General features: G+C 46.7%; 1 protein-coding gene across 1 annotated transcript in view; it reads right to left on the bottom strand.

Moving 5' to 3' along the window:
* Positions 1–27783, bottom strand: part of LOC126534093 (fatty acid synthase-like) — a 183329-nt gene that overhangs the window by 87584 nt on the left and 67962 nt on the right. Inside the window, exons 11-14 of the mRNA XM_072284047.1 lie at positions 27390–27619; positions 15111–15389; positions 14114–14371; positions 5112–5328 (exon numbers count right to left, since the gene is read on the bottom strand). Of these exons, the coding sequence (XP_072140148.1) occupies positions 5112–5328; positions 14114–14371; positions 15111–15389; positions 27390–27619 (984 nt within the window). The remainder of the gene's footprint in view (positions 1–5111; positions 5329–14113; positions 14372–15110; positions 15390–27389; positions 27620–27783) is intronic.

Here is a 27783-nt window from a genome sequence, read left to right as displayed (position 1 = left end):
CGAGCATGTAGACAAACACGCCTAAACGGATTCCTGAAGTGCATTCAGTTATCTATACACGGTTCAGAGAACACACACATTTATAGAAGAACTCGCAAAAAGAATGCAAATATGTAATACATAGCATAGCAATATACATAGCAATCATACATACATAGCAATCCATGGGAATAAATGGGGCTACAAGCTTTACAACTGCACAGCCTGCAAGAAGCCAATGTGGTACTGCAAAGTACGATGTGCGGTTACTTTGTGAAGTGCAAACAGTGATGCACCTAGATTGCTACGATGACGAGTTTTACCGCACATGTACCCACTTCAGGTAGCTCGAGAGTGAGAACGAGAAAGCCTGATTGCGTTATGCTACAATATCCTCCTACTCTGCCTACACAGAAGAGAGGAAGTAATTCAGCTAGGCTATAGAGTCGGAGTGAGCCCTCACGCTGAACACCATGGCACGATGCGGAAGCGTACTAAAAGCTTTCAGGAATAATAGTCAACGCTGTCCTTCCCAAGGTGCGAGACTACACAAGAAGCGGTTAATGTGGAGCATCTTGCTTTGGAACTGCACTGCCGTGGAATACATCCGAAGAAGCCAGCTTCCTTGAGAATTCATGTCAGCTACTGATCTGTATGGTCACCGGAACGTCACCGAAGGGTACTACATGTAGCGCCGTCGAACATCCGTCCTTTATTCTATATTGGTGCTCATGCAGGCGAGCTTTCGGGCTTCTTTGGCACACTGGAGATCGCCGGCAACATCGAGATTAACTTTGTGGGTGACGTGTGGTAGCATGGCGTTGATCGTCGTCGCCGAGCCCATTCGGTAAATCAGCTTGAACGGCGTCATCTGCGTTGTGTCTGGCACAGCCATGTTGTAAGGGAAGGTTGCGTACAGAACGACGGTATACCACATCTTGTGTTGGACGTCGACCCACATCGCTAAGATTCTAGCCAAAGTAATATTTAATATATTGTCGGTATTGGCATCCTCGTCGAAGTAGAGGAGTACTGGGAGAGACTGCAGTTGTCGTTTGAGCTGCTGAAACGCTTTGACTTGCGGGGTTTCCCGCTTGAAATCAACGTCTGATTTTGTAATGTGCGTCACTGGTTTGGTGATGATTGAATTTCTATTGTCAATTCACCTGCAATAGCCACACAAGCCAAAAAGAATCTGCACATTTTATTCTTATCGACGGGATTTTGCAACTTTACAAAAGCTACTGTGTTTTCTTGATCGGGGCAGGCTCCAGATTTGCTGGATTTGCGGGCGAGGAATATTCGTGAAGAGTTATTCGTGAAGAAAACGACACTTTTTCTGTTTTCAGGGTGAGTCCCGATTACTTGACTGCTTCTAAAGCTGCACGAACCCGCCTAAGGTGATCGTCAAAATTCAAGGCTAACGCAACGATGTCACCCAAGTACACGATACAAGTCTACCGCTTCAAGCCAGGCAAGACTGGGTCCATCACGCGCTGGAATGTTTCATGTGCCCAGCAAAGTAAGAACAGCGTGACCTCGAAGTCATAAGGCCGTTGGGCGCGATGAAGGCGGTCTGCCGATTCCTCTCGGCGACTTTACTTTGGAAGTAAAGAGTTTTGAGATCCATCGAAGAAGAATACTTCGACATTCAGAGCCGGCCCAACGCGTTATCTGTCCATGAGAGGGCGTGTATACATGCTTCTTCGTAATTTTGTTCAGGTGACGGTAATCGACGCAGAAACGCACTTTCATCCTCTTCTTCGATAAGGCTACAGGTGACGCCCACTGGTCTTATGACGACTTCATGATGTCGTCGCGCAGTATTTCCTTGACTTTCCTTGCCTTATAGCATCAGGTTCTCGCATCAAAATTTGCTACGATCTCTGATGAAGGGGTCGAACACTTTCTTAGGCTATCATGCGACGGTTAGCAAGTGGTATTTGCCCATTTTTTTATCATGATGTGAAGGTGACCTTAGAGTTATGCAGGAGCCTTCGAGCATTTGTCTTTCTTTTTTTGGGGGGGGGGGTTATGCCTGAGAAGACCCGGATTAATATGGAATGTTGGTTCGGAAACACCGACAATTGTTGTAGTTTTGGTATAATCTGAGGTTACAAATGAATCACTGACACCTTCAATTTCTCACATATATGCAATTTTTCAGTGCTTTTTCAGGTTTTAAAGTTTCTGGTTCAAGTTTTTCAGATCACCCGCGCTTTTCTTCGGTAGCATTCCACGATTCCCCTGGCAACGCCAGTTTGTCGGTCCAGCAGCATGTCCTGATCGCTCTCGACAGTGAATTCCTTGTCTCCTGCTGCTCCTGCGTCGGCGGAAATCGTGACGCTGGTGCAAGGTGCCATATTGACTTGGCTCCTGTGTCCACCAGAGTGGTGGTGGCGTGGCCGTCCAGAAGCACTTCGAAAAAGGGGGTTCTTTGACTTGCGTTGTAGTTAGGCCTCGGCGTCACATCACGACTGCGTCGCATTGTACTAATGATAATAAGCCGTGTCATTAGGTCTTTTAGGCACGTGTTCATGGCGTTGAGGCTTCCAGAGTCTTCTTAATCACCGTTGCCCTTGTCAAAAATGCTGTTATGGGTTTCGGCGGGTTTCGGATCAGTATATTGAAGAATTCTTGCTATTCGCTCCGCATCTGGAAGCGAAAGTGTTTTCTCTGGCATTTCTGGCTCGTCGCACCGGAAAAGAAGGGTCGTCTTTCCTGTGAAAATTATGATGTTCTCATTGGGTGACTGCACTTGGCCTTGCTATTCTTATTCGGCCATCTCTCTCCGAACGAAGCTCGTAAAAGCCTTAGAAGCCGGAAAAAGACTTCCCGCTGTTTTTGTTTTTTTCGTAATCCAGTGCGTTAATTCGCAACACAAACATGACCATTTGCCATGCCTTTTTGTAATGTGCTTCTTACCACTCCCTTTCCATTCCAAGGAACTTGGCACTGTCTAGGATCAACAAGTTCATAGACCAAACCGTCCTGACATTAACTGGGCAGTGAGCGCAGACGAGCGTCTCAGTGCTCGTTTTCTGATATTCACAGAACATCACAGTCCCGGCGCCGTAGCAGAAATCTTCCTCGCGTCTGTGCTTGCTGCATATCCGAGTTGTAGCCGATCGCTATTTACCGATTCTAAGTTTCGCGAGCCAAGCTTCACGCAGCTTCTTGTCCAGCGGCTACGTGTGAATAAGGCTGACACCGGGCTTTGTTGCGCGAGCCTGGCACTGCTACACCGAACAGTAGCCTACCATGCTCCACGCCTCCAAAGGCGGTCACTACCTATTATAGTGTTTTCAAATGTCAAGCAGACACCTAAGGCGGGAGAGCCTCACCACCTGATCAGAACCGAAGCGCAGGTGGGACTTTAAACTTTCGTTTTCAGCTCGCTTCGGCGCTTCAGGAGCAGACGACGCGCCCGCTGTGTCCACGTGATCCCTCATGCCACGTCACGCCGACGGTGGGGCTAGCTTTTCCAGTGGTGGAGCTCGCCCCCAATAGTGCATTGTGCAATATATACGTACGCGCCGTTCTTCAAGGTCCCTTTCTTACGCCATGTGTTACTGTATCATACGGGTCTGGGTAGCTACCGCCGTTCGAACAAACCCTTTACGCCACCTTGAAGAACTGAGGCTGTGCCACGAAGTCCGGCGCGCAGCTGAGGCCAGTGGAGCCCAGGACTTGGGGCGCCAGTCATAGAATCATCCATGAGCGTTTTCACATCATGATCACTCGGTCTACGCTGGTCTTCACGAACCTCTACGGTGGCAATTTTGGTCGTTTGGTATGTGCCACCACGTGCGCGCTGCTCTTAAATGAACGTTTTTGACGTCAACGTGCGTAGCTAGAATGTGCCACTGGAAATATGCCGCAGTACAATTACGAAAAAGATCTCTTAAATTTCTCCAGTTCAGAACGCAGTCAAACCTACGTAAGGAGGGTTCCTTACTAACACCCCTCCGACGCATTAGCGAGCAGTGCCATGAGCGCACTGGGTATACGCTGCTGTTAATTGAAACTCTCGCCAAATTGGGTGACTGAGTATGCGCCACTGAATGTGAGGGAACAATTCTAAGCGTTCACACGCATCGTTGTGCCACGCATTTCGGAGGCCACCCGCAGGCTACGTGGCGGCGGAGCTAGATGACGCCGATATATTCTTAGCGAAGCACGAAATAGGAATTCCGCTGCAGTACACTCCTCACGCTAAAATGGTTTCGACAGTTGCAGTACGTTGTGTCGCTATATTGATTAAACGCCAAGCGAATTGCCGTCGACAGCCATCGTGAGATGGATTCTGCCGCAGTCTTTTCTTTTTGTGTGTGTTACTAAAACCGGAACTATATACAGCTCAAAAACGTGCTATAGATGTCCATGTTACGTCAAAAGGTAACATCGCTGCTGCAGAAGGGCGCACCAGTAATGCAAGGCAGGTTAGGCAAGGCTGGTGAGCGGCAAGTTTGCAGTCCTTGAGAGCAATTGGCGCTCGACAAGCAGCCTGGGACAACCAGAGCAGACGGGGACTAACGCATTTACACGTGCATTCTGGTCGTCCCTGTTTTCCTTTCACAATTAGACTCTGAGCAAAGCAAGATAGCTACAGCAAGAGGCCGCCACTGCGCAGCGAGCGTTTTTCCTGGGTGTAGCGCGGATTTTGTGGCGCGGACGCTTCCAGGTATGTTTACGTTGTCAGCGTTCCCACTAAAAATGTGACATGAGGTAAAAAGAGGGCCCGTGCGAACTACTACTTGCCAAATTCATCGATTGAGATCACATTCTCATTTATGGGCAATACGGTGCAATAGGAGCAGAGATAAGTGAATGACGAAGACAAGCACGAACGACTTTCCCGTACTGGTATTACTTTCTGTTCTGTTGCGCCATATTACGCCCTGTTAAATATAAACCAACTATCCTAGCAGCAAGTAGTGGTGCGCTACATTTCTGTTTTATGGATCGGGGTTATGAGCACCGGCTGGTTACTGAGAGGGCTGGTGTTCCACATTCCATTAAACGCATCGTCCGCTAAGCACTCACGTACTTGGTGCAATTATCTAATGTACACCTATGTCGCAAATGGCTACTTGATGAAATCATCTATAGCAAAAATATCTTTTCCTTACCTGTTGAAGGCAGGATCGTGAAACGTTCCAGTCTGACGTCCTCGATAATTACAGGCATCTCGTTCATAGGCTTTCCATAGCGGCTTGCCAGGAACTTCCATACCATAACCAAGTAGCCCATACCAGGATAAAGCATGCGTCCATCTTGCTGGTGACCGACCAGGTACTTGTCATCGCTGTTGGCTTCGATGTCAACTTCCATAATGTGTTCAAACACCTGCAGGCGCCCATATTCATTGAACTTGACACACAGCCTACATTATTTGTTGCCATAGAAATGGAATCAGTAGCCATAATATTTACCACATGAAATGAACGCTGGGTATAATGAACTAGGGCTAACTAACCTAAGCCTACGAAATGTTTTGCCAAACCACAGCTTCTTTGCATGCATTGCGACTTCTCAAGAGCACATGTTCATGTCAACGAATTATGACCATTGTGCTATCTTACTAACCTAAGCCTACGAAATGTTTTGCCAAACCACAGCTTCTTTGCATGCATTTCGACTTCTCAAGAGCACATGTTCATGTCAACGAATTATGACCATTGTGCTATCTTACGCTAATCTTCAGAATCACCTGCGTTGCTATGTTTTCCTGTACATTTTAAGAAGATAGTAAGCATTTTTATGCTGAGTTGCATAGCGTGCTTACTGCAGGCTTTGCGATCTACCTTTAAAAATTCAGATAGCCACCAGCACAATCAATCTTCTGGGTTTTGGTATAAACAGCGGCACTCCAAAGTGAAATGCAGATAAGCAGCGTACCATAGTTCATTATTCGTCTACAAATACAAAAGGTATTCAGTGATTTCTCGGTATGCTTGCTTTTCACGGGCACGTTAGGCAACACTGCAGACACGTTCGGGCAACTGAACCAATTAATTCGTTAAGGCAAGAAACGGCGCTGCTTAAACGAGCAGCAAATTACTTTGGTGAATTATTGCCTGACTTCCTCTGCTCCATCTTAAGATATGTTTCGTAGTATACACTGACGGCAGCGACTATGGCCTCACAGAAGTCATGTTACAGCTGTGCGCAGCTCACCTGCCCGCAGCAACATTTGCAAGTGACGCGCACAAAAGGCGTGCCCGAAATTATTCAGTAACCGAGAAAAGGTGCCATAGAACAACGTATTGGTATTAGAAAATTGGACATGTGATTGAAGCGAACCACCTGGCATTTTCTAAATGAAAGGCTTTGTAGTACACGATTATCCGTCAGATTGCGAGATGGGCTCTGACAATGCAGCGGTATGAGTGCAGTATTGAGTGAAAGAGTGAAAGCACCATCACTGTAGCCGATGTTCTCTCACGCGCGGCGCTTTCTTTTTCTTCTGAAAATCACGCAGGAATTAGGTCGATTGCTTAGTTACCAGAATGCATGTAGGCATGACTAGTGTGCGCTCATAACGAAAGAGCAGTTATTTACAGCACAACACGACGACAATTTTTGTAGCAAGGTATTCGCAAATGTGTAACAACGTGGGTCATTAGAGACGGCCAGCAACGCGGAGACGGCCTCGAAGAAAAAGGCTGGTGTTGCGCTGTGTTGAGCAGGCTGACAACACGGAGCAATTCCGATCTCCTACCATAGTACTTCCATTGACGCAAACTGCCCCTTTAGCGCTATAGCGGGCTACTCCTCAGGGCAGAACAGGTGCGAGAATATGTGTCATTCAGTGATGTCGCAAGGACTGAAGAAGAATGCTGTGCGTTACGTCCGCTTGTCGTTTGTTTCTCAGAAGGAAACCGCGCGATAGATTCCCGTCAGGAGCCGTGCTATCTATAGAAAGCTCATTATCATGTGAGATTGGAGCCGGTCATATCGGTGACATCACTGGAAGAGGCTCTATATTTACAAATAAAGTAACACAGCTGAGCGATAACCGCAGGCAATGAATTTAAGAAAAGCTACAGAAAAGTCGGCCAACCTAAACCATAAGCCATTATTTTTCGCTTTCGGTTTCATTTTACCGTTTCACTTCATTTCCAGTTCCAGCACAAGTAACAGTTTTTCCTGTTTTTCATTTTCGGTTAAGTACCGGTTCAGTACCCTGGTAACAACGGTTAATCCTATTACGAGCTTCCGCCCAGTCCACAAAAAAACTTAGGAAAAGAAAGTGCTTTCCCGCAAGAACTGCCATGCCCACTTTGTGCAGTCCATCTTTCATAAAGTTTGCAGAAACCATGCAGCGGGCTTTCCAACACCTTGGCGTAGTCAGTTTGGAGGAAACAGAGCAATGCGACGAACTCGGGCTGGACGCAAGCTTCCGATGGGCCGAGCTGTTGAATAGCGCGCATCCTCTGAGCAATGTCAGCTGCCCAGAAATAGAGTGGCGTGAAAACTCCGCTCCGGCATGGAGATGCCTAAGCAGCTGAGTCGCTAGAGAATGATTCTCTAAATATTTCAGACGTAGGTAGGGGTCCCGCATACGGCGCCATGATGTTGGAGTACTCGTTCCCGTGCGCAGCCTAAAGCAGCAGTGACAGGCGCCATGAGTAACGAATTTCTTTTAGTTACGGCTCTCGGCCACTAAGCTTTCTACAGCCGACCCAGACCAATGCGCCGGGGACGCATATTGGCGAGCGAGCTTTCGCGCATGCTCACTGAGTAATCTAACAGTTTGAAATGTGCCTATGGCATGGTGCACGCCGCAATACTGGCTATATACTAAAATGCAAAAGCATGTATTGTCTTTCTTTTTTTCAGGGAACTTGAACCTATAAATAGTCAAGCCGTTTAAACCATTTGCTTTTTTACCATTGTTTTCAGGAAGAGAAAGGTTATTTATGGTGAAGAAAGTTTGCGGCGATAGGGACGATGGTCGACGAGCTGGTTTCGTGCTGGACTGCTGACGTCGGAATGACGACGAGGGAATGTTCCAAGGAGCACGAGCGTCATTGCTTGGCTGTTGTGGTGCCTATGGAGGCTGGTAATGACGCTAATAACTGACGCTAAATAATAATAACTGGTGAATCGTGGTCGTAGAGGGGAGAAGACAGTACGGTTGTTACAGTGGCAAGGGACGTAACCAATGCGTTTGCAGGCAAAACAGTTAACCAGTCGTCTGCGCTTCGCCACTCGGCTGTATTTTGGTAGCGTTCAGGATACCATGGACCAGTCAATGCACCTGGAGCATGAGACAGCTGTGAAGCGGCAACGGCACAGGCAGAACGAACTCCATGATAACCGAGTTCTCAGACTACGGCCTGCACAAATGGTTCTGTAGGCAAGTTGTTCGGTTCACTGGGGCGGGAAAGAAGGGTCGCAGGAGCCATGGATTAATGTTGTCGCCGCACTATCCGTGTCAGGTCGTCTAATGATGATAGTCGCTGCACTCCTAGCTTGTCCTCACAAGAGTATGTGGCAAGTGTGTTCAGCAGACGAGCGAACGGCGTTGCAATGCGACGGCTCTTGGCCTGCTAAAAGCGTTGACACTCTGGTATGATGTCCTGTACTGTTTCGCAATTTTCCCACATGAGCAGGTTGAAAGCATGGTCACTTACCCCCTTAAGTATATGCCCCAACTTGTCTGACCCAGCCGAAATCGCTGTCGGCCTTACCGCACAGAGCCAGCACGCCCTGGATGTAAGAGACGTATGATTTGGTGGACGTCTGGGTGCGGGTCGCTAGTTCTTAGTGCTGCTCCTCTGGCCGGTGGGACGGCTTCAACAAGTCCCTCAGCTTCTGAATGCGCATGTCGCAGTTGTTGAGCTCTTTCTCGTGGTTGTCATACCACACCTTCGCCCTGCCTTCTGCGTAGACGACGAAGCCAGCCAACATAATCGTCAGATCCCATTAGTCGTGGGCACTGTTACGACTTTGCACCGCTGCCACCGCTATTCCGACTTTGAGGTGGTCCCGTAGCGCTCGTCACCCGTTTCGTGGTAGCGAAGACTCCGAGTCAGGCGTCGGTGAGAATAACAAAAGGGACTTTATACACTATATACAGGTCATTATACAGGACATGAAGGGATCGGCACTGGGGCCGAGAGCTCACAGCAAACGCGACTGTTCCCGCACGGCGACGTCCGGCGAAAACGCGTGACATATCTCACTCCAGTCGAGAGCGGCACTGGCTCCCGGTGGGTCGGCGGATCCGGTTTTCCAGGCGGCGGCGGCGGCCCTTATAATCCCCGAGAAACCATTGTCACTCAAACGGCCCAATACAAAGCCAGCACTCGACGGTCGTCCGAGAGGTCCAACCAGCGACCGCGCTGGCCACCCCGTTCAAAGTTGGCGGGCGCGGTGACCTCCCGGCAAAGGGAGGTACGGCGCCGGGCTGTCTGGCACTTGGTGGCACGTTTAAACATGTTGCTCGCCGACACTTCTCCGCAGGACACCGCTGCCTGACGGCTCAGCATCTTGACTTGTCAAGGGAGAATTAGGGCGCTGTGCCTTTCGGCGCAGCCCCGGGTTTGTCCAAAGGGCGCTCGCAGGATAAATTCTGCATCTTGTAGATTCGGAATCCGGGCTGATGGTAATGGCACAACAGCACTTACACGCTCATACGTGTCGATGTAGTGTTCCTCGTCGAGATGGTTGGTGCTGCAGAACGTTACTGGATAGCGCGCCTGAGCCAGCACAACCGTCGGGGTTACAGGCCTTGATGTGGGCAGCGCCTTGTTGGGTCCTATTTCATCCGTCATGTTGTCCGGTCCGAGATTACGACCACTACTGAGCTCCGTTCTTCTTTCTCGAGGGTACCCAGCACATCCACCAATTTGTTACGGTGCATAAGTTATATATAAACAACTATTTACAATATTTGCAAAAGAGACAACCAGGCATAAACAAGGTCACTCTCGAGACCGATTTCACCTGTACACGTGAAATCATTTTCCTATGACTGGTGCCACTCATGGTTGGAGCCGTAACAATATTGTTACGGGGACGTTGGGAGTATGAGTGTCGATAATCGACTCAAAAATGCCAGGTAGCATCTTTTTTTTTCATGAGGACGACAGACGAAGCCCGAGGGCTGGCTGACGGTTCAATGACCCTTTTGCGGAGCATTTTCTCGGATGGAACTTGTGATTGGATGACACAACGTTCAGCATGCGATACACAATAGGGACGCCGACGGCTAGGATTCATGCCTCCAGTGTTTATGTGGTGGTGATCAACAGACGTTTGGCCTAAGGGCCTGTCACCGAAATCAAAGATGTCACTGTACGACTCAAGCAGGAGACATATGTCCGTGGCCTGTGCAGAGGTGAGGTCAGTTGCAATCATTTTCGCGAAGCCATCCGTTAAGGAACCAGAGCTGTGAGCTGCCATGGGCGCTAATCAACCACTCTCTGCATTCACTCTCAATGTCAAATGCGGAACGACTAGAAACGCTGGCAAAGAACATGCCGGCCGGAAGCCCTTCAGGACAGAGGCAGAAGTTTAGAAGCACTAGAACGACCTCGCTATTAGTAACCGTGACCAGCGTATGCGAAACAGCTTCAAAAGCGGAACAGGCTCAGGTATGCGGTACGCGGAACAGGTATGCGGAACAGGTTCGAAAGCATGTCGACGATGGGGCGAAGCACATATTCACCGTGAGAAACCTGTGGCTGGGCGGTCGAAGTGACGTAAGTAACTCCCTCAGGTGACAGACACACATCGTGAAGCCAGCACAAGTGCGGTGGGACGGTGCTCGGAGCAGCCGCGAGTTGAGGCAGTTCTAACTGAAGAAAGCCGGTTGCGCAGTTGATGAGAGCAGAATGATTGGATAAAAAGTCCAATCCAAGGATAACATCGTGAGGCCAGTTGTCGATCACAGCAAAGACAAGTGAAGTTGCCTTTGCCGGCTACACCTAAATGCGCAATGCACATTCTAAGAACAACCAGCACGCCGCCATCGGCCACACGAAGCACTAGGGCTGCTGCTGGGGTGAGCACCTTCTTTAAACGTCTACGTAGGCCAGCACTCATCACAGACACGCGGGCTTCACCGTAGACGAGTGCTTGGACAGGTACACCGCCCATTCAATTACACTTCTCTTTGTGGGCACAAAAAGAGGATTTTCAGCAGTAGTAAGCAATGCAGCACCCCCTCGGGGGGCTGCCTTTCTTAGTTTTCCGCAAGGGTGCGCCAAAAGCCACAGGGGGCGAAATGCGAAGTGGCTCTGACGAACGGGAAGATGGGCGACGTGTTTGCGGTGAACGAGACTGGTGTCCGCGCGGCGATGGTATGCGAGTGTACCGCGTGTTCGTAGCAGAGTTGTCGGCGCTCTTGGACTCGGCGGTGGGCGAAACATTGCGCGCACTTCCATGAAAACGGCTTAGGTTGTTCGGCGTTCGAGGTGTTGAGGGCCACGAGCTGTGACAGTATCAGGCGACATGACAAATGCTTTAACAGGTGACACATATTGGCTGGTCTCCTACAGTTCTCCACTAAGTCGATTTGCGATAACGCGGAGAGAAGCATCGGGCTGGAGCGAAAATAGTAGAAGGGCGTTCGTTGGGGGGCGCTGGGGTTGACGACAGCACAGACAGATTATACACCAAAGTTTTCAAGTTGCTAGCTAACGATGGCTTGTACGAGGGGTACTGAAAAAGTGATTGCATCAGGGCTATGCGAACAGTAAGCAGCAGGTGCCATCGCATCCAGTTCACGTCGAACAATTCGTACCACGGCCTATGATAGCGACGCATGCTGTTGTGCGGGTTGATCTTCACACGCCGACGTTGCAGCAGTATTGGGAAATCCGGCGGATGGTTGCAAGACGCGTCGGCTTTTGGCCTGCTCGATTTGTCGGCACTCTTTTATGATAGCATCAACTGTCGAGCAGCTTTTGCGCATGAGCGGATTGAAGGCGTCGTCAGCAATGCTCTTGAGCAAGTGCCTGATCGCAGCTTTTGTTATGTCGTGATCGGCCTTACGACAAAGCGCCAGCACGTCGTGGATGTACGAGACATAGGACTCCGTGGGGGATTGGGCACGGGAGGCCAGTTTCTGATTTGCGGCAATTTTAACGCAAGCTGGTTTGTCAAACATCTCTGTCAATTTCTCTTTGCATTGGTCCCAGCTGGTTAGCTCTTCCTCGTGGTTTTCGTACCACACCTTTGCCATGCCTCTTAGGTAGAACAACAGGTTAGCTAGCATTAGCGTAGGGTCCCACCTCTTGATTCCACTCACGCGTTCGTGCATCGCCACCCACTCCTCAATGTCGGCGCCATCAGTCCTGCAGAAAGTTTCAGAATCCTTCGGTTGCACAACCACAACCGAAGGGGACAGCGACGTAGCGGGCGACGGTGACGTAGGAGGCGGCAACGACGCTGATCCCGCGGGCCTGCCGTCATTCATGTTGGGGACGGTGATGCGACGTTCACTACGGAGTTCCGTTTCCAGCCGTGGTACCCCGCATCTCCACCAATGTGTTATGGGGATGTTGGGAGTATAAAAATATTGTATTTACAATATATGCACAAGCAGAATCAGTGTGGTTAAAAATGGCGGTCAGCAACAACAAGCACCAGCCAGCGTCTCGCGATCTTCTTCCTTCCGCTTCTTTTATCCTTCCTTAACAATATTATTATAATCACTTGCTATTAGCCCAAGCAATCCAGATATTGTTTTAGTTTATAGACGGCGTGCAAAGTATGCACGTGAACAAAAATATGTACTCATTGACACTGTCCAGTCTCTTTTTGTTCGCGCAAGAAACTCGTCGTCAATATCGATTAGAATGCCAGCTTTCACTAACGATATGCGGTAATTGAGATTTGTGTTGCCGACAGAGTTTCAGAGAACCCTTATTGATATGGTTGAGTGCTCTGTTTCCAGCCAGTGAGAACTTTACTATCTGAAATGACCTGAATCCGCGATCGGATTTGCAGGGTCTCCCTAAATATGAATTAACTTTTACGTAAGTTTGAAGCGTCCCACCAAAACCAACGAAACTTTTTTTTTCAGATAGGCAAGGAAAGTGACAAGCACAAATTTAATTTGAATCATGTTTTTCTCAAATATGTGCATCCCGCATCAACCATGTGTCTCAATTCAACAGAGATTGAGGGCCGTATAGCGTAAGACTATTCCAATATGTTTTATTCCAATCTCCTGACGTCAAATTTGCGTAACCGCCGACGCAAGTATCGGGCGGTCACCCGCAGGGTTGTCTGAACAGACCAAACAAATGCTCCCCTCGTTCATAGGAGGTCACTTTTGTTTGCTTGAAAACCGAATAGCATTGCCTGCACTGAGCGGCTTGTTTTATCTAATTGGCTCACAAGAGGCGAGGAGCACCCTGAAGTGGAGAGGGATTCGTTGGGGCCAAGCCCCTGCACTGAATGTCGATAACCGGATGAAGAGGGTGGTGCCGGCGTCTGCGATTGGTCCGCTTTCTCTTGCTTAGTTTGCGTTGGCTTAGCGACAATCGCGGCGGCATGCAACGGAAGCTTAGGAATGACGCTAAAACGGATCATCAGCAAAGAAGAGTTGGCCGAACGAGGTCGTAAACGTGCCGAAAGTTCTCGAAAACGTTACATGACCACGCAAAAAGTTTTATTACACGCAAATAAACCCATGATCTGCGGCAGCGGCGGGTAGCCAGTGCCGGAGCGATCGGCGGCAGCCATCTTGTATTCCTTTCTGAACGGGGCAGCCTGCTGCTATTCCGAAGAAAATTCAGTTTTGTTCGGCATATTAATGCATCTTTAACGCGTACGCGTCACTTCGACGTGGTAAGTTTTTGCGGTTTCGTGACGTCGCGTGAGAGGCAGGTGAAGTGGGTGCAGCCCGAAAACTTTTTACCAATAGCCGAGGGCTAATGGCAAAAAGTGTCGAATCAGAAATAACTATTTTTGTTTTGTTCGCTCAAATTATGCATATGCAGTGTTTAGACGCCATATCAGATGGGGAACTATCGCGGTTTTCGTGACTTCGCGTGACAGACAAGTGAAGCGGGGGTGGTCCAAAAACGTTTTTGACCAATCGTTGTGGGCCGATTGCAGAATTGGAATACACATGTTTGGAATAGTTTTACGTTATAGCGCCCTGAAATACCTGTCTCGGTGACTGGAAATCTTTCCAGTGAGCGACGTCCCATGTCTGGGAGTGGTCCCAGCTAACCAAGTGGGCGATGCTGGGCGTGCCGCGAGGCACAGGGCATGGAACCGGAGGGTAGATCACTGACAAGTCCATTTCAACACCAAAAGTGTGAAGTTCTCCCAGAGAGCGCAAGAAATACTGGAGGTTGTCCACGCCGCGTTTCATCAGTCCTAGGCAGCTGGCTTCGGGGCCTACAGAGCGTCGAAGGATCGCCTGTGATGAGTTAAATGGTATATACCCCAAAATATATTTTTGGTGCTGCTCCACCTCCGGCAGGCCTTATCGGCTGCCGTTTAAGCACACTCTACACTACGGTTTGCCTTTCTGCAACACTAGGCACAAGCATGACAGCAGAATACGAAATGAAATCTCCCTTGATCCTTGCAATTTCGAAGCCGTCAAAACTGTTAGAAAATAGCGTTTTATTGAAATTGCCCTTCCGGAAATGAAGCTGCGGGCACCACATTAGTACACAACTACTAAGGAATTCATGGGCTAACTAAATAATGGTTGAGATTCACCGTCGGAAGTAATCTCTGGCGCAGTAAACAAAAATCGATCACGGTGATCAATTGTTCATGAAGTGCCCTAAGAAGCGAGCAGGATACATTTTCGAGAGAATTGTCCGTCATGATGTTTTTTTTTATTAATGGTTGCTTAACTAGTAAGTGTGCAAATGAATTAGAATGCGGATATTCGAGAAATATGAGCATAAGTTATTGAACAGAATACCAGGGATGTGTCGTGTCAGAACAAACTAAAAGATAAAGTCCGTATTTAAGTTTGTCTTGGAAAAAAAGTGGCGTACATATATATATTTTTTTCTATTTCCATCTGATGGCGTTCACAACTCAAAATGTAAGGTTTGACAGAATATGCGCTGTCGGCGCTTTGAGCCTGACGAACTGTGGTGAATGCAGCGAATGAACCGATCTGTCCAGCAGCATCTTACCTGCAAGAGGCAGTGTGGTCCGATCTCCAACAAGATGGCGTCCTTGGGCACGTACGAAAGGGCCTCATGGAAGAGCACGGGGCTTAGGAAGTTGTTGACGATGTAGTCAGCCGAGGAGAGCTGCGAGCCAGGTTCGTGCCAACGGTTCTCTGGCACTGAAGTGCTGATCCAGCGCTCGCTGCGTGGCCTGGGCCGGGGTATGACCTGGTCCATTGCCAATGTTAGTAACAAATGAATGACAAACAAAATTGAATTGCAAACTCTCACATTTTTTTTTTGCTTTCTTGCGCGTTATAATTTCTCAACAAGTGGACAGAGTAATGAAAAACTGAATAAACGTGTCAATTGGTGTTCGCGAAACATACCTATAGTGGTATTCGTGAAACCGGCGTATATTGGCTCCTAAAGAAGACAGACAATAAATGACCTCTCGAGCAAAAATAGAGGACCTACAACACACCATGCCATAAACAGCGCTTTTGATCAATTAATTCCGCACTACCTATTACTTGGTCTAACTTTCATTAAAATTTGTCATGGAACGCCGAAAGTAATGAAAAACGTGCATAAATACCTAGCGAATGTTCAGGTTACATTTCTTTCCGAAGTGTACAGTACTGCAATAATGTGTTACGTTTCACTCTCGAATAAATCATTGCACTTTACTTCTCAGAACCTGGAATTCAAAATTAACAAAAATTATAAGAAGGCAGAAGGAAGGAAGCTTTTCGACAAGTGTATAAACTTCACCATGCTGCTTCTACTTCAGGCACCTTCCAAATGTAGCACAGTACACTACAAGATACTTACCACTGTTCACAATTCATCCGGTCTTATTCTAATATCACATTCAAATTTATAGAAGGGAGAGTGTGCCTAAATGAATATAGGCAATTCATAAACATGCGCAACGTAGACATGCTCCTTTTACCTAATTTTTTAGTGCCTTAGAGCGGCATCAGGGGCAATCCGACAATTTCAGGTATACGAATAGGCGGAACAGAAAAGAATTCTCCCCGATGACATTTCTTTTTGTCCACAAATACACAAATTCACAAAATCCACAAATTACTTTCTTCTTGCGTAATTACATAGTGTATTATACGGCAATGTTTTCCTTGATAATTAGTCACCGTAGTTATATCACTTTTTGTAAGAAGGCAGCGCCTAAAGCTATTCCTCTTATTTACCGGGGCAGTGCAAATACCGTCCGCGTTTTTGTACGGCGATTTTATTGGTTTCTTTCTTCTACTAATTTCTATATCTTACATGTTATTCTTCTGTATCTCACTTGTAGAGGCTACACGGTGCTCAGGCAAGCTGTTTAAACATGCTTTCGACAAATGTAGCCAGCCAGAAATATATGAATAATAGAGTTTAGTGATTACATTCAATCGCAGACGGCGAAAAAAACGGCGGGCACACATAACATTGCAGAGAGCAAAGTACACTTCGGGGGCCGAAGTTGAACAGTGACCAACCTGAATGCTATCAGTGATGGCTCATATGCAACATATTTCACTAGTGAATTTTGTAGTATCCGCGTGAAGAGGGCCCCCATGTTGATACCCAATTTCATTCCGACATTATGTTGAGTGGAAACCCTGGAACAAAAATAAAATAAAATAAAAAGGAATGCTACTTGTGCTGGCATGTTGCATATACTCTGCCCCTTCATGTATCTCCCAATGCAGGTAGTAGTGTATTCCACTTACAAATTTAGTCAAATGAACTGGCCACCTAATCTAATTAGAGCGACACATCTGATATATTTTCATCTGCTCTCATCTGACCCGCCCGTTATCGGCCCACCCGCAATGACCATGCATGCAAAGTGTCTCCCATATTTGCTAGGACCAAAAATTCCAAAATTCCCCTTTGGTGTTATCAGTGAATGAATGGAACGCCCTACACCAAGATATTGTAACAATCACTCACCCGTCTGCCTTCCAATCAGCCCTGCGCACTTTTAAATGTATAAAATGTTCAGCTGCCCCTTCTTGACTGGCCTGTGTTATAATATGTATAAATTTTTAAATGTGCATTTTCCCCACACCCACCTGCCGCTTGTGCCTTGTTGAAAAGTGCCATGTAGAGCAAATGTGAATTGTACCATGTATTCTCAACCCAATTTTCTTTCGTTTTCTTACTGTCTTTTTTTACAAAGTGTATCTTTTACCAAAATCTTTGATTGATTGCCGCCTTCAGTTATTTTTATTGCGTTGAAATATCATGTGTAAATTCTATCCCCCCGTATGTAATGCCTCTCGGGGCCTTTAGGGTATTCAAAATAAATAAATTAATTAATATTCTTAGAATGTGTGTTCTATGACAGCAAAAACATACCATGACAGGGCGTGATGACCATGACACGAGGGCACGCGGAAATTTGGTACCACAAAGCCTCGCAATGGAAGTTTCTTTAAGTTTCTGTGCATTTGGAGATGAAGCCTACCTACCACTAGTTTCACTACTGACGAATTGCGCAGTACAACATATTGCGCAAGTGAGACGAGTGGACAAATAGAAGTGCTTGTATGCGTCCGTTGCGTTTGTCCATGTCATCTGACGCAGCTTGCCTATTCTTACATATCTTACTAAAATCACCGAACATCAACACCAACACCCGAAACACCAACCTTCTAGTCGGTGTACCCACCGCAGCGATAACCACAGATCACCAGCACATTGCAGTTTTGAACCTCCTCACAAGCCCCCATATTCCGCTATCTCCTGTTTCTGCGTGCGTGTATGTGGAAGGAGCATGTGCCTGCGTCTTTATTGCTGTGCTGTTCGTCACTAGCTACTCTCCCGATACTCAAAGTGCTCGCTGCTAACAGGTGGAATTCCACGGGTTTCAGAACGAAAAATAGAAGACTTTCGAAAACGCGGATAGCAAGCGATGACAACACAGCGCCATAGTGACGTCCCAGCCTCCATCTCCGCTTTCGTGTGCGGGCAGTTTGCCGTTCATCAAATACGCACCAACAAGCCCAAGTCCTACTCCTGTTTCAGAGTAGGCTCAAGCTCATTTACAGAAGCCCTGCAGATGTGTGTGTCATTTCTGGGCAAAAAAATTATACAATACTTCTGTTCGTCGACTAACCTGTGGGCGTTCCCGACGCTCAAAGGCGAATTTTGGAACTCGTGCAAGTGAACACCTCTGATCATCACCGCCTTGGCAATCGCACGGAAAGCATGCGATAGTTTTGTTTTCTAATTTCTCCACGCCGTTCTGGAGGCGGACGGCTGTTAAAGAAAACGCCAATAATGAAATCATATAAACCAAAATGTGTAATTGCTTTTGCTGCGGCCGCCTTCTTATAACTAATGCAATAACAAAATAAAACAACTTTAATTGCATCGAAGAAGCGAAAGCGCTTTGTCTTCCCCTCACATCAGCTGGAAAGTCTGCCGCTTTCGCGTAATACGGCTACGGCGGACGGCTGTCCAGCTAGTCGGCTAGACAGCTCATGCGTGTTATGGGTGTTGCTCAGTGCTCTGCGCGTTGTCGTTGATGGCCATTTGCGCTTTCACTAGAAGAATGACCACGGGAAACTTCGGAACTATCCGAATTTGTGGGGTGTCAAGCAACGACTCAGGCAGACGCGCTCGCATGAGACGACGAGATGTCTATGTTGGGGCCGTCAGGGGAATGGAGGGCGGGCTGCGATAGAATGAGAGCATGACATCACCACCATCTTTGTTCTGTTTGTGACTATCTTTGACGCAGTCCAGCGCCATTGGAGGAATGTGCGCTGATTGAAGGCCACACGTAACTGCGACGCAGTGGCACTCGGCTAACGGGAGACGTACGGTGTTTCCCTCACCTACCTTGGATAGGTGACTGGGTTAATCATATATAGGGTATTATTTCCTGCAGCCATGAGTGGCACATAACTCCTGCCGAAGACGCCAGTATTCATTCGCCCTCAAGCAGTAAACCTTAAGTTGACCCCGGTAGAAAAGAGTGATCGGCACTCATTTTTTATTCACTGCTTCCTTTGACATGACAATGATGCTAAGGGCCGGTCATGCACGAAAACTACCATGACAAATATGAAGACAGCAATACAGAGCCCCAACAAATTTAACGGCGCCTTCGACTGCTTCTATTGTCCGTCTTTACTTCGGCCAGTATAAGGTACTGTGGGCGAGGCCGACCACTCGAACGGCTGGTACTGCCGTCGTCGTGGCGTTGTAATAGTGATCACGTGGATCGGTAGCTACACTTGTGGCTCTCAGATGGCAATATTGCACGATTTGAAACCTATCTGCACATTGTCCACATAAACAGAATAAATGATTTTGCGTGGAATGTATGTATGCAGGGAATTCATTTTTTATAATAAAAAGCGAGCAACTAGGAACTCCCCCTTGTGGCACACCAGTCTCTTGGGTGAAGGGTCTAGACACAGCGTTACCGGAAAGCGCGACTTGAGAGGTAACTTTCTATTGTGTTTATGATGTTGCCACAGATGTGTGTCACCCAAAAATATCAGAGAATCCTGAAGCGCCATTCGTACAGTAAGCTTCTTCTAGGTCTAGAAATACCGGGAGACAGACATCCTTATGTATACAAGCATCTCTAATGTATATTTCGATGTGAACAAGGTGGTCTAGAAATGAAGGGGTCTAAGATTTTGTTTCTTTCCAGAACACATAATAACTGAGTGCCGATCAGATACCAAGTTACTCGCATATCAAGTCCTTATCCGTCCAATCTTAGAATATGCAAACGTCGTCTGGTTTCCATATATGCAAAAAGATGTACACATGCTCGAATCAGTTCAACGAAAAGCTGTTCGTTTTATCTACCATAGATACCGGCGCACTGATTCTCCCACAGAGCTGCTTTCCTACGCAAGCCTAGCCACCTTATCAAGCCGCGTCACGCTCCATAGACTCAAGTTTCTTTATGAATTAATTCATAACGCATTTAACATGGATCCTGCTACTTACATTAGTTTTAATCGTTCTAGAGAAACACGTCACAAGCATTACTTTACGATAAATGAATACTCTTGTGCTAACAACACATATTACTTTTCCTTCTTCCCTCGAGCCATAAGAGAATGGAACGGCCTAGATAAATCTATAACTGCGCAGGATTCCTTGAAAAAGTTCGCTGAGCTCGCAGCCTCGTCAGTCTTGTCAACAATCCAGACCTGATGATCATGTTCAGACTGTATTGATTTTGTGTTGTTGCCCACTCGGTGTGTAACTGGCGTATTACTGTACTGTACTATATACTGTTTGTATTGTTGCCCGCTTGATGTATAACTGGCGTATTACTGTACTGTACTGTATACTGTATTCCTGTATCTTGCTGATAAATCCACTCCTGTAACAGTCCCAGTGGGACTAACAGTATGTTAAATAAAAAAAAAAAACTGCCGGTTTACCATTTTCTTAGTGGATTGCAAATACAGCTTGTCATTGCTATTGGAAAATAATTAATGGCTAATAATGGGTGCTTGTCATGTTTTACTAAGGGAATTATAAAACTTTCCTTCCAAGAGGACGGAACATAGCTAGCTGCCTACAAAGCATTGAAAAGACTTATCATTTCGTTTATGATACGATTGCCACAGTTTCCGAGTTGTCGCAACAGTTTAGGGATGCCTGAAGTCGGCGAAACTAAATGGCCGATTGTATGCCTCGTTTCGCGCACATTTGCGTTTGAGGGGATGACACTCTGCGCGCTCCTTGATCTCCATGAAATGTTCGGTAGGGTGCGATGCAATAGACCTATATTCAACATGTTCACCCAGAATGTCTGCCTGAACTTCCAGGCTATCACCTTGTCTATTTGCCAACACAGTGTGAGCGATGGCCTTTAAATTTATTGACTCTCTCATGCAGCTTTAACTCGTCCGGAAAATCGTCCTGGAAAGAAGCTATACTAATTCCCATACTTAAACAAGGGAAAGATCCTGCCTTAGCCAGCAGCTACAGGCCAATAGCGCTAACAAGCTGTCTGTGCAAAGCTTTTGAAAAAATGGTAAACCGGCGATTAATCAGCTTCCTAGAGAGCAACAATAAACAAGACCCCCTTCAATGCGGTTTCCGAGAGGGAAGGTCGACAATAGACCACCTTGTCCGCATTGAGGCAAACATTAGAGATGCCTTCATTCATAAACAGTTTTTACTTTCAGTGTTTCTGGACTTAGAGAAAGCGTACGACACGACGTGGCGATGCGGGATCCTCCGCGATCTTTCCGCGTTGGGCGTCTGTGGGAACATGTTAAACACAATCGAAAGCTATCTGTCTAACCGCACTTTTCGCGTAAAGGTTGGTAATGTCTTATCTAAATCATTCATCCAAGAAACTGGTGTTCCGCAAGGGGGCGTACTTAGTCGCACACTGTTTATTGTTAAAATGAACAGCCTACATACAGTCGTTCCACGGGCAATGTTTTATTGTGTTTATGTTGACGACGTACAAGTAAGTTTCAAATCTTGCAATATTGCTGTCTGCGAACGACAAGTGCAGCTTGGGATAAACAAATTGTCTAAATGGGCGGATGAGAACGGCTTCAAAATAAACACCCAAAAAAGTACCTGCGTACTCTTCCCAAACCAGAGGGGGGTAGCACCACTGCCTAGTATTATGATCAAGGGAGACCACCTCTCTGTGAGCAGCCAACATAAATTCCTGGGAATCACTTTAGATTCAAAGCTCACGTTTATTCCCCATATTCAAAATCTGAAAATAAAATGTTTGAAAACAATGAACCTTCTCAAGCTTCTGTCACGCACTACATGGGGTAGTGATCGAAAGTGTCTTTTGAACTTATATAACAGTCTTGTCCGCTCCCGCCTTGATTACGGAGCAATAATTTATAATTCTGCCACACCAAGTGCATTAGAAATCCTAGACCCCGTCCACCATTTGGTTATCCGTCTCGCGACGGGCGCTTTCAGAACAAGTCCAATCCAGAGCCTCTACGTAGAGTCAAATCAGTGGTCACTTGATCTACAACGGTCATATAGCAGTTTCACATATTTCCTGAGAGTACAAGCGAACATTGAACATCCTTGTTATCCAACCACAAACGATATCGCCGCTGCTACGCTCTTCCATAACCGGCCTGCAATGAGGAAGCCATTTGCTTTGCGTGTGAGGAACCTAATTGAGGAAATGGGTGTTCCCCTCCTTGAACATTGTCCTATGACTCAAGCGAAACTGTTACCGCCTTGGCAGTGGCAGATCACAGACTGTGATTTGTCATTTGTAGATGTCGGGAAACATGCGCCAGAGGCACATATTAAAATGCATTTTTTAGAAATCCAGTATAAGTACTCTTGCACTGAGTTTTACACGGACGCTTCCAAGTCGGATGCAGGGGTTTCTTACGCAGCCACCGGCCCATCTTTTTCAGAATCCGGCGCGCAGCACCCGGAAACTGGTATATTTACGGCAGAAACCCATGCACTATTGTCGACAGTGAAGCATATAATGAAATCAAAACTTCGAAAAACAGTCATATATACAGACTCTCTAAGCGTTGTAAAAGCCCTGAATTCACTCTCTAAACACAAGAATCCTATACTTGTTGAGCTCTACTCCGTTCTCTGCAGAGCATACATATCTAACCAGCATATCATTATATGCTGGGTACCTGGCCATAGAGGTATTGAGGGAAATGTTCTAGCAGACCAAATGGCCAGACCAATTACATCGCAAGCTACTCTTACCGCTGCGGTCCCTGCTACTGATCTGAAACCTCTCTTACGAAGAACACTACGGAACCACTGGCAACGCCTGTGGGACGGGGAAACAAATAATAAGCTCCACGTGATAAAACCACAGTTAGGATTCTGGCCCTCTGTAGTAAAATCACGGAGAACAGATGTCCTATTCTGTCGTCTCAGAATAGGACACACATTTGGCACCCATACTTTTCTACTCCCAGGAAGTGACCCTCCAACCTGTGGTAGATGCGGGGAGAGGCTTACCGTCCTCCACGTCCTCCTGGAGTGCCGGAAAGCCGAAGCGGAGAGAAAGAAACATTTTCCTCTTGCATACCGATACTACATTCCTCTTCACCCGGCTATGTTTCTTGGCAGAGAACCCCTTTTTAATATCAAGGCAGTCCTCAATTTCTTAAATGATGTTGTCCTACATGTTATAAGCCCATTACATTCGTAGAGTATCCTCGTTCCAGAGGATGCCGCTGCGATAATTGTGTTGCATAGCACATGCCTCCAGACCCTTGCGTTTCAAGGGCTCTATGGAGGCAGTAGTGCTCTAGCCAATCTTATATCCCTATATATTTTTACACATCGTATTATTCTTTTAAATGCATCTTAATGTTCATAGCACACGTCATACGCCATCGCCATAATCTTATTATACAGATTTTACGTACTTTAGAGCACCTACTTTTTAAGGCCCCTTTACAGCCACATCGCCCCAACTTAATAGAACTCATCAAGTATCAAGTATCAACTCATCAGTGAAGCGCACCCAATACCATGGACATGGCACTCTTTGGCCATACTTGGCCCTTGCGCCATTAAAAATCAAACATTCATTCGTTTATTTAACTCGTCCGCGTAAAAATTCATACTACAAAGGTACTTCTCCCAACGATTTCTCTTAGCACGTCTGCGTGTTCCTCTACCTCGGGACTTTGTTTGAAACTGATGATATTTTTGGCAGTTGGACAGTCGTGATTTTCTACATTCGTTGTTTCGCCATGGAATGCTACGCTTATTGTCTAGGCCGTTAGTTTTTTCACTGCATTTTGTGGCCGCCTCTATTACGAAGCCTCTTAGGTAAGCCACAGCAACATCCATATTAAAATCAGCAATGTCATCCCGGTCTAAAGACGTAAGTTCTACGAACATTTCCCAGCTCGCTTATTGAGCCTTCTATCGGCAAACATGTCGGGAGCATTCAGCTAGTTTTATAACATTTGTAACTGTCGGCAAGTGGTTCCGCAGGGGTTCTTAATAACGTTCCAATCAAAATATGGCACAAGTGGGCTGGATGCTATGATGAAGTAAAATGAAAATTAGTATGTTTTGTGTGCAACACTACAGTACGTAAGCTACTTCTTATTACTCGTGCACCAGAGGAAAATAGTAAAATTTCTATTAAACCCCGTCCTCCATCCAAACGGAAGTCTTCCCACAGAGTGTTATGTGCGTTAATATGTCCGCTAACTATGTATGGCTCGGAAAGATCATTTCTGTAGTTTTGAACTTCGGTTTTATGATTTGATAACTGGGAGGAATATATTCGTAGCTGATGGTCACTCGCTTGTCAAACAACAACCTTCGGACAGCTACAACCTCAAGGGGCGCGCGGAGTTTTAGGCCTGGGCAAGCAAGACCTGCGCGGACTATGGTAGCCACCCCACCAAATGACACGAGGGTGTCATCGCGGTCTTTGCAAAAAACAGCATATTGTCGGAGAAAAAATAATTGTGCGTATGTTTAAGGTGTATTTCTTGAACACACAGCACACTGAGACTAAATTTGCATCATCAAGATTGCGAAGGTGACCTCTGACGTCCGTTCCAATAAACTATATGAGTGCCCATAATATAGAGTCTTGTGCCGTGTGTTTAAGAATGTTAGATTATAGAGACCTGTACAGGCCCTTTGATGCGGGGTTTCTCTTTTTTGGAGCAGTCGAGATATTGTCGCCTCTCCTTCTGCACTGGCGACGCCGTTTGGCTGAGAGCCGTGTCCATCGCCTCACAGGGGGCACTGGGCACACGGTCATTTGAGCAGTTTGTTCACGAGAAAGGCCTCGTCTCTAGAGACAAAACCCTGAAGGGCCAAGCCCGGAGGTTGATGGGCCTTTATTGGATGGCGTAGCATCGGTAACTGCACAAGAACCTTTTATTGGGCGAGTTGGTGTTTGCGGAATGATATGATATCGTGGCACAAAGAACCGGAAAAGAAACATTCTAAGTTAGACTGACAGAAGAGAAAGAAAGACGGCGCTATCTTCATTTCCCTTCTGTATGTCACTTAGAATCTTTCTTTTTCATTCTTTTTGCGCTACATATCATCTCGTTCATCGTTAAGAGCAGCCACATTCAAATGGGGCCCTTTGGCGTTACCGCCAGCTCGCTTCGAGCGGGCCGGACAGTCGCTGGAAGCCGCGGTGACGATACTCCTTGGCGCGCCACTTCGGCAAAGTTATTCTTCCACAAGTAGGACACCTCTGTGCGTGCCTCGTTGAACCATATCTTCTCTTTCACGTTCAGTGCAATTTTTTTTTCAATGAAGGGCGTGACTGCGAGTGCGCGATGTGTTCCTCATCACAATTCATACAGTGTAGATAATTTTCGCATGTTTAAGATGGATATTAATGTGCGCTTGACTTAGCATACATCACTGGACCTTGCCAGTTCTGGGAGCTTTGCCCGAACCTTTGGCATTTGAAGCATCGCAGGGGTTTTGGCACGTCTGGCCTGACAATGTTCTTTATAAAGCCTGTATCGATGCTTTCGGTTGAAACACTTGATCCCTAGGAAAGAATAAGATGTTCGATAGGTTTTCTTTACCATCATACCCGAACTCGATTCGCTTGGCTCTAGTTCAGTGTACATGAGTACCAACAAGGCATTGTACGAAATGACAGTACGTGTGATCTTAAGCGTGCGCTGTTGTTTAATACTCAGTGGATTGTCCCAAAAGAAAACTAGATTAGGCAGCTTTTCTTGTTGCTTCCTATTGGAGGATTCCCAGAGGAGGTCACCGCTCGCAAACTTCGCACCTTGATTTCCTGGGCCAATAGTATCTGTCAGAGATTTCGCCACAAGGAACGGGGAGGTGGCTCTCACTGTTCTTTCCAGTTTTTCCCTGTGAATTACACGACTGCGTGAGAAAATCACTGTTTCATTACCAAAAAAAATTCGAAAACTTATTAGGTGCGCCCTCTTTTCTGGGGGCGATCAGGGAATTCTGGGAACTAGGCATAAGTGGGCGTGTGCTTTTTTGCAGTAACGCCTGGTCCTGCAAACACTAGCAGTACGTTACCACTATAACCGCATATGACATTACCTAGGTTGACTACTCTACAGGGTAATACTCACTCACTAGTAAATTGGAAGTAATACAGAAGAGAGCCGTAGACAGGAAGGATTGAAAACGAGAAAGACGAAGATTGAAGAGGAGGATATGAAAAGGCAACTATCAAATTTGCCTGGGCGGGGCAGTCAGAGGGTGCCGTATACGTTAACCCGACGACAAAGGGGTGTGTTGCCTCCGCCAAGGGGCCTTAACAATCCATTGCTCACTCAGCACTGGCCTAACACCGAGGATATGCATTTCCCTGGATACGGCTAAGCCACGCGCGGTTAAACGCGGAAAGCGCCAAGCCCCATGTGCTCGGGTCCCTACGTGCCTACCGGTGAGATTGCTTGTGTAATCAATTTCCTTTTTCCTGATCTGGAAGAAATTTTACTCGGATTAAAACTTCTACATCACAAGCTGTGAGAGTCGTTAGAATAATGAGTTATCTCACGTATTTTTATCCAGAGGGCCTTCATACCTAATTTAGGCCACACCTATAAACAGTGTGGCCAAATTTCATCCTTACTTGCGCGGGCGCGGCATCGATTGAGCAGAAAATAACCGGCTTCTTCCGGAAGTGCATATTTATTACCAAATTTGAAAAGCAGGATTTCGCTTACTTCATCCTCTTTAGTTAGCTGTGACAAATACTATACACAGTAACCGTAGGAAGAAGTTCACTGATCCATACACCCATCGTGATTGATGTCAGCTATCGCCCAATAACAGCCCTGCATGGGAATTTGCATATGGGGACATATGCAAGGCGCCGGCAGTTTTGAAAAGGCTGAGGTGAAGACCCCTGACAAGAGTTTTTTCGTTAACGGTAACTTCGCGCTTCGCTTGTGAACTCCACGTGATGCGCCCGACTGGAATATTTGGCTAAGATCTTCACAACAGTGTTTGGTATCTGCTGAATGCATTTTTCGCCCAGCCCGAGAGGTGCTCCAGGACACATTTAAGTGACTACACAGTCGCAAGCATTTTTAAACCTACGTCCAAGATCATTTATCCTCTTCTAGGTTTAGGTGGAATATGTAAAACAGATGTCAGGTATTCAGTAAGCACTAGAGAAGCGAACTAAGATATTTAGGTGCATAAAAGCGGTTTAAATTGAACACTTGCTTGAATGAAGTTCGCAATGACATCAGTAGCACTACGTACTTCATTCTAAATTCGTCATGTCACAGCGATGGTACACAGTCGAGGGCGAATAGGTCGCTCATCTGCTCACATTACCTTGTTGAGAGCTTCTCGGAAGGCTGGCCCGATGCTTTCGATGTGCTTGCTGTGCAAGGCCACGCCGAAGCTGTTGACCTCGCGGGCGAAGATCTTCTCAGCTTGAAGTTCCGCAACCATCTTTTCCACGGCTTCCGCGGTGCCTGACACGGTCACAGAATCTTCCGCGTTGTGGCAAGCTGGAGACACACCAGGGGGACAGCGTCTTCTCGCCTCTGTCCATGTGAGCCCTAAGGAAAACTTTCCTTCAGAGAATGACCCATTCCATTCTTATAAATTATTAGCGCAAATTTTATGTCGACATGACTGCTAAAATTACATCGCAGGTGATTCTTGTTGAAATATATCGTAAAACTTGAGTTTTATTTTTTTGCAGTGTGAGATTATGCGACTA

This window comes from Dermacentor andersoni, chromosome 8 (genome assembly GCF_023375885.2).
Source record: "Dermacentor andersoni chromosome 8, qqDerAnde1_hic_scaffold, whole genome shotgun sequence".
Taxonomy (NCBI): domain Eukaryota; kingdom Metazoa; phylum Arthropoda; class Arachnida; order Ixodida; family Ixodidae; genus Dermacentor; species Dermacentor andersoni.
Note: the sequence above shows the minus strand (reverse complement) of the source record. Positions and strands in the feature narration are given on the sequence as shown.